Source organism: Cryptotermes secundus, unplaced genomic scaffold (assembly GCF_002891405.2).
Source record: "Cryptotermes secundus unplaced genomic scaffold, Csec_1.0 scaffold250, whole genome shotgun sequence".
Classification (NCBI taxonomy): domain Eukaryota; kingdom Metazoa; phylum Arthropoda; class Insecta; order Blattodea; family Kalotermitidae; genus Cryptotermes; species Cryptotermes secundus.
Genome location: NW_019738873.1, coordinates 432,062 through 439,717, shown reverse-complemented (window position 1 = coordinate 439,717; position 7,656 = coordinate 432,062). Strand labels below are relative to the sequence as shown.

At 38.0% G+C, this 7,656-nt stretch overlaps 1 protein-coding gene across 16 annotated transcripts in view; it reads left to right on the top strand.

The window, feature by feature from the left end:
- The window catches only part of LOC111871106 (eukaryotic translation initiation factor 5B), a 177,043-nt gene that overhangs the window by 107,931 nt on the left and 61,456 nt on the right, over window positions 1–7,656 (top strand). For 13 of the 16 annotated variants that reach the window (XM_023863929.2, XM_023863924.2, XM_023863918.2 and 10 more), the window contains exons 2-4: window positions 3,265–4,779; window positions 6,183–6,323; window positions 7,333–7,461. In XM_023863929.2, coding sequence (XP_023719697.1) covers window positions 3,277–4,779; window positions 6,183–6,323; window positions 7,333–7,461 — 1,773 coding nt within the window. In that variant the 5' untranslated portion in view covers window positions 3,265–3,276. The remainder of the gene's footprint in view (window positions 1–3,264; window positions 4,780–6,182; window positions 6,324–7,332; window positions 7,462–7,656) is intronic. The other 3 variants (XM_023863932.2, XM_023863931.2, XM_023863930.2) reach the window with 3 other exon arrangements.

The following is a 7,656-nucleotide window of genomic DNA, read 5'->3' as shown; positions in this document are numbered from 1 at the left end:
GCTGCGGGCGGGACCACCGAGGGGTTGGAGTTCGAGTCCCGGTGAGGTCAAGAATTTCACTTCGTCCAGGCCGGCTCTGGGGTCCTCCCAGCCTCCTATCCAATGGCTACCGGGGTGTAAAGCGGCCGAGGCTTGAAACTGACCACTCACAGACTAGCGCCGAGATGAAGAAAATGTGGATCTATAAATCCATTCCCCCATTCGCCTTCATGCCGTAGTGCTTAACTAATTAAGCGCAGGAACAATTTTACCTTTACTTTTATGCGTTATCTAGAACTTTTTTCATAGTGCGAATGAAACAGTAGAAAGCCTGTATATAAAGAAATATTAGCCCATTAAGTTAAAACGGTAAAGGTATCCCTGTAAGAGGCCGTGGAGGCCCATAGGGTTATGAGACGTCGAAGCTCTCGCATTTACCAGAAAATCGGCCCATTGATGGCGGTGAAGTCAGCCCTTTACCCCTACGAGGATTCCTGGTACTCATTTCTGCCAGAGACTGAATGGATTCCAGGGCCATAGTAAATAAGTAAGCTGAAAAATCCGATGACCTCATCGGGAATCGAACCCGCGGCTCAGTGTCAAAATCCAGCATTGTTATAATTTGACGTTTGACGTTAAGTTTTAAATTCGATTTATTTTTGTTACGCTGAATCCTGGTCTCTTCCCGTATGTTCCTCATTATCCCGGTACATGTTGTGAATAATGAATGGAGCGAACTGTTGGATTCTCTGCAGATGTCCGTCCGGGCCGGTTTTGCCTCCTCCCTAATCATAACTGTTTTGCCACTCGCAGTATCTGGTCTAATTTACCTCCACCGTTCATAGATTGCCATTGATTGTTCTGTGAACCAGCCATGGGAAAGTTGAAATGCACAAAGTGACCGTTTGCATGTATTGCGTTCAGAAATGTCCGATTTCGCCTTCCAGTAACCATTCTGCCAGTGATATCCGCCACTCACAGACGTGGAAGTTGGCGACTGGCCCGAATTTAGTTCACATTATCACAAACTTCATACCGAGAAGGTCAGTAGAAAGGCAGCCGTTGTGACTTCGGTAGGTAACCGGTTCGAACACCGGCCATAGTGACTGACATTTTCCGTGGTTTTCGTTAGACCCAGGTACACCCGTTTTCTCTTCAAGATTGCCTTGCAGCATTAATTTTAGTCGTTGCTGAATAACTTCAGCAGATGATAACGCACTGTTAAATATGCTATAAAGAACCAACAACTTCAGGCCTCATTTCCGACTTCTATACTCTCCCATTTAATTAATGTACTGCATAATGAGGAACTTCGTAACTTGTACTCTTCGCCAAGTATAATTAGAATGATCAAGTCGAGGAAGGTGAGATGGGCAGTGCAGGTAGCCCGAATTGGGGAGAAGAGGAATGCATATAAAGCCAGAAGGAAAGAGACCAATAGGAAGACCAAGAAATATTTTTGTATTAATATTAAATTAATTAATGGACAATATTAAAATGTATCTTAGGGAGATAGGTTGGGATGGTATGGACTGGATCGATCTGGCTCAGGATAGGAACCAGTGGAGGGCTCTTGTGAACACGGTGATGACCTTTCGGGTTCCATAAAATGTTGGGAACTTCTTGAGTAGCTGCACAATTGGCGGCTTCTCAAGAAGGGCTCAGCTCCACGAATGACAATGATGGTGTGGTATATGTAATTCATGCTTAAAATAGAAATATTTGTTCTAGTATCCAAGATCTCCTTAGTTCGTTTATATCCTGATGTATTCAATAACAGTTGTTTCAGTGGCTTTGACTTCCGGTTAACCTTCTCCACAGATAGAACTGTGTACGTCATATTCTTAATTAGCAGATATATTGCTTAATTCTATTGATGGGTGTTAGATTAACTGCTTATTGGAGGATAGTAGGTTCATCTCATATACTCTGGGGTCAGTAGTTCCTCAACCCATCCAGAGAATCGTAATTTGAGTAACTGATGTTACCCTTTAATTCGCCTTGCAGTTAACATTTTACAGCAACAATGATCTAACGTTGTCTGTGAATAAAAGATACTTTCTGTTGAAAGGATCCCAGAGCTTAGGAAGAATGAAAAAATGGATTCATTAAGTTGAAGTGGTCTTTGTCTGCTTCAGTTACTTTTCACTGTTCAGTCCTGGATCTTCTTATAGAGGAATCTGATGTTTAACCCTTTGATGACAGGCTATTTTAAAAATCCGGTTGAAATATGTCAGAAACCAATCTAAATATTCATTGTAAAGCATCAGCTTTTTAAATAAAGTGGGAAGTATGATATAATAAGCCTCAAAACAACTATGTGTACCGTAAGAGTAACAAGGAGAAACTCTGGCTTATAGTTGACCAATCATTTGGGTTTAGATGTTTAGGATAGGATGTGAAAAATTATGCATATCAAGAAATAAATCAGCCAAATGTATCTTATCTATGTATGGCTCTACAGTCCTTGTGGACCTTGGCCGCTTTTGCTGGTAGGACTCCTTGGAGGGGGGATCAGCCCATCGCAAGGCCACTGCCTACACACAGAATAAATGCACACAGACATCCATGCCTCCAGTGGGATTCAAACTCACGATTCCAGTATTCGAGCTGGCAAAGATGGTTCATGCCTTAGACGGCGTGGCCACCATGATTGGCAAAGATTTATTTTGTGATACCAAATTTGAAGTGTTTCTGGATTCACTGAATGCCCAGTTACCTGGAAGGAATTCTGACAGTCCCTCCAAATAGATGCTGCAGTGTGGTAGTAAAGTAATAGTGATATCATTGTGTTTGAATGTTTGATTCTCTGTCTCTGTTATGATTTTGTAACTACTACCATTGATTCCTCGCAACTTTAGCACTGTTTTCTGGACTATATCTACTGAGAGACAGCACTAGAAGTATCAACATTTGAACTACCTCACACTCACCATTGCTTTGAACGTCGTGTTAGCCAGTCCCCATTTCAGTGTTCGGTTTGTGTATTATACAGGGAGATTTATAACTACAGACGCAATATACATCATCCTGGGTCAGAATGGATGTGTAACTGAATGTTGCATGTGGCACGTGTTTCTATTTGTGATCCATACCTTCAGGCTTTGATTACTGTTTGCCTTCACCTCTAGCTGAAGTTTCCCTTTTTTCTTTCTTTCTTTCATTAGCTTGAGGTAGAATGGCAAGCTTGAAACAGACTTTGGTCATTGATTTTGTGAGCATACCAATTAGCGACTTCTTTGTAGGTGGCAAATGTAATTAAATATATTTTACTTTCTATTTCAGAATTTTCCAGTGATGGCCGATGTTGCGAAAACTGTGAAGGTTGTAAGTAACAGCAGCGCTTGTGGAGTGTCTTTGTGTGAACTAACATCGAACAACATTGAAGCAGATTCCCTTGACATTCATAACAGATCATCCAGTAACCCAGATTCGACTGATCTAACACTGAACCTCCCTTCACCTGACGAGGAAACAAGTTTACAAGAACTAATTGAATCAGAGTTAGCTTTGCGTAAAGAATTGATAGAGTCTCAGTTCTCTCCCAGATTCTCAAGTTATGCAGATACTGTGGGGGAAGTTGACGGTACAGACGCCATTGGTGTGAAACAGATAGACAGTTCCCCAGTGAAATCCTCACCAACAATTCTCTTTGCTGAGAATTGTGATGAAGCAGATTATGAAGCCCTTGATGTGAATACACAGTTCATTTTGGCTGAAAGGAATCATTCATTCCAGACTTTTACTGGAAATGATATGTTCTTTTTCAATACACTTGATGACACGCAAATGAATGGAATTGATCCATGCTTGAAAGATGAACAAGACCTAGCAGATCCATTCCTTGAAGAAGAACCTAATATAGTTGAGTCAGAAATTGAAAGCACACAAGAACCAAATGAAATAGAAACTTGCTCAATATCATACCCAGAAGCTGTTGATGAATGCCTTCATGAATCATCAGAATCTGATTGTGTAACAGACTCCTCAGTCTTGAAAGACGGAATTGATCAGATTACGCTTTCAACATTTGATCCTTTCACTACAATAGTTGACAGCAGCAAATCCGAGCCAATTGATAACCCAGATATTGTTGAAACACCCTCGAGTGAGTGTGCAGATTCTGACTTTATTTGTATACAAGCTGATATAAGCAATGATGATCTCATAAATGGGACTGGTAGTAAATCTGTTGGGGGGGTTCATCCATCACAAAATTTGGATGAATCTTTAGGTGCCTGTGATTATGTCGAGACAATGCCTGAGGAAGTCCTTCTGGATGAGGGTATTCCTACTAATGATGTTGTAAGTGTTAATGTGAGTAACAGCATGGAAGAGTTTGAGTGTGGTAGCAATGGTCTTTTGCAGTCAGTAGGTCGTGTGGTTACTAATGTGTTTGATACTGTGGATATTGACGATGATGAAATTCCTGTAACCCCCGAGGAAGCCACTTCTAAAGTAATGGAAGAATCGGTTAATTATAAGGTGATTATTCCAGAAATTGATATAATTCCACCTGATGACAATGAAATAAGCGAAAGTGAACTAGTTTCAAATGAAGAACTAAGTATTGCCAGTGATGGACATGGTCCAGAAGTTGAGTTGACCAATGGTTTAGCTGAAGATGAGTTTGCGAATTGGACAACAGTTGCTGAGGCTCTTGAAACTGAAGAGGAAACACGCCAGATATCAGAAATTCCTGAAGACTTGGGCCCTGCTGATACTGATGTTCATGTGCATGCTGATGATATAGTCCCAGAAGTGTGTTCTCCTAAAAACACTGACTCCTCATACTCTGATGTAAGTGTGAAGCTTTTAATGTTGTTTTGCATTAACATTATTAGATAGTGGAATGGTGTTAATTATGTTCTTCTTTTACAGTCAATCACACGTTACATTGTCAAGTTCAAAACCTGAATTTGGTTCAGTTGCAAAATTATGATTGTTCTATTTTCACGATCATTGAGATTCCGTTTTGATGGATTCAAACTGTAAGATTTAGAAAAATTTCCCTGGAATGTTTGTTGAAGTTTTTATTATTGCTAGAATGTATCAGTTTTGTTTCTAAATGATCTAGTGTTTATGTGACACTTCCAAATCAATCATTTTATAAGATTTTCGTAATGCACACTTGGTTTTTGATGCAATAGGTGTTACATTACATTTTATTTACTTTTATTAAAATTGTAAACATTTCTCTCTAACAGTATGATATTGGAGATTCTTGCAACTCTTGCTATGAACATGTTCTTGGATGTGACAGCAGCTCGTTTGGTAGATAGGTACCAATATTCAGGTTGAATGTGCTAGGTCCATCTTCAGGTCAGAAGGTTCTCCTATCCTGAAGAATGAGGTAGAATGTTTCTTTAAAGTGCTACTACCTATCTACCATAATACACGGCATCACATTCTAAGTGACAATAGTCCTTTCCCCAATAGTTCTACATCTGAGCTTTTAGGTTTTCACCGAGGTAAAAATATGCTTTGTGGTCTCATGAATTATGACTGCAGGTAAATGGGTGGAAGCATTTTAGAAGAGCTTGTCTCTACATTCTGGATAGAAAAGCGACTACCAGCTTTAAAGGAAGGATTTTTATACCGTGTAGTTGGTTAAGTTTGCAACCAAACCAGATGATAAAGAAATTGAGGAAACTGCGTAGTGAGAACTATTTTCAGGGACCACAAAACTCATCTGACTGGAACTTTAATGCTCCTTTCATTCACCACAGAGGCGGTCCCAATTGCTAATACAGTAAAATATATTGATTGAATGAATTGTTTTACTGTAATTTAGGTACAGTGCAAGAAAAGGTTTAAAGTGAACAAACTATGCAAGCTTTTTTGTGGTGTTACTCGATACTTTGCTGCAAATGCCAGAATAATATCTTGAAATAAGCCCCAACCAATTGGACCAAAAAACTTTTTATACATATATATTTTCCATGGCCATACATATTTTCCTGACATCTCTTTCAATGTGGCTTGATACCTGCAGCTGGTACATTTTATAAAAATAAATAAATGAGAAACGTAGCATTTTTAATAGATTCATGTCTTTCCAGCAGAGCTTGAGACAGCAACTAGACACAGATATCTACTTGCTGATGATTGTCTCTCTTTGTGAATTAGAAGCTCTTAAACACAGCCATTGATGAAATTGCATGTTTTTTTACTGATTTTGTATTCTCTCTATCTTCTGTTAGTCTGAGAAGAGTGAGTTCGTGATGACAAAGACAGCTGAAAAGAAGACTAAAAAGAAGAAGAGTGAGGGAGAAGATACCATAAAAATCAAGAAAACAAAGAAGACCAAAAAATCTGATCCAGAGAAAGAAAATATCTCTGTGGTAAGTGCTTTTTATATGATGCATGGAGATTTCTTCATTTTCTTAGAATATACGTCCAACAAGTCCATTAATTTTAAATTAAGTTTTTATTGTGTTTTGGAGATAGTATTAAAAATAAGCTTGGTTGTTGAACATAACGAACCCAGCACATTCTGAATGTGCAACATATAAATTAAGGGCAGCATTATCAGTATTTATACTCATATCAATAGTATGATATTTATGGTTGAAAATATTATACAGTTAAAGCTTCCAGCAAAATTTATACAGTGCTTATAAATTTATGTATATTGGATCCATCTGGACTAAGTGCTGTATGCGATTGAGTATGTAGTCAGTGTTTAACGTTAATTTGTAAAATTTATCTTCCTTAGGCTCAGATATGATTATATATATTTCCAAAAGCATTTGTATAAAAATTAAACACATTCTTGGAAGTCGTATAAATTTCTTAAATTTAAGGGAATTTTAAGAGAAACTTAAAATGTTCAAGTGATTTCTTTTTTATAATGTTCATTAAAAGTATATGAAACTGTTTTCTGGCAACGTTCCACACCCTTGATTCATAGTCGCCAGATCAGAGTTCAGGGTGCTCAGAAGACTAACATATTTAAGTAAGCAGAAATTTTATTCACAACATATTTTAGTAGGAAAGTTGAAAAGAAAATAATTTCACATTTTACATGACAGTTATGCTCCTTTATTATGTTGTTGTTGTTTTTTTTTGTTTGTGGATTCTAGGTTTTATAGAGGGTAAGTTATAAAACATATTCCTTTCATGTTTTAAACTGAATGAAATTTGTGAATACATGTTAGAATGTGCTACATTTGAGGGACTATAGTCACCATTTGAGTTCAGACTGACAAGGAAACTCCCTATGGTGTTGATTGTTTTGTTTTATAGTATGCATGTAACAGGTCTTGTACAGGCGCTAAGAACTATGTGCAGTGTTGTGGCTACAGTGTGTTGTGATGGCTAATTAAACATTACTGGTGTTCCACTAACCAGGCAAACTCAGGACTAACTCATGTGGGCAGTGTTACAAATAATGAGGTCGAAATGTCTCCCAAAGAGTGCATACATGCAGATGGAAAAATTATGGATGATGATTTGTCCAGTGTTTCTGTCAAAGTATTGGTAAGTAAGTGTTTATGATGTTTCTGATTGCTATTCCATTAACTCACAACAAATATTCAGTTGTAATTTGATATGAAGATTTTAGATTAAAAACAAGATTGCAGAACAAAATATCCAGACATGAAAGTAGGTAACTGATGTAGAAGATTATGTAACAAGGACTTCACAGTTTGTACTCGACACCTAGAGAGGGTA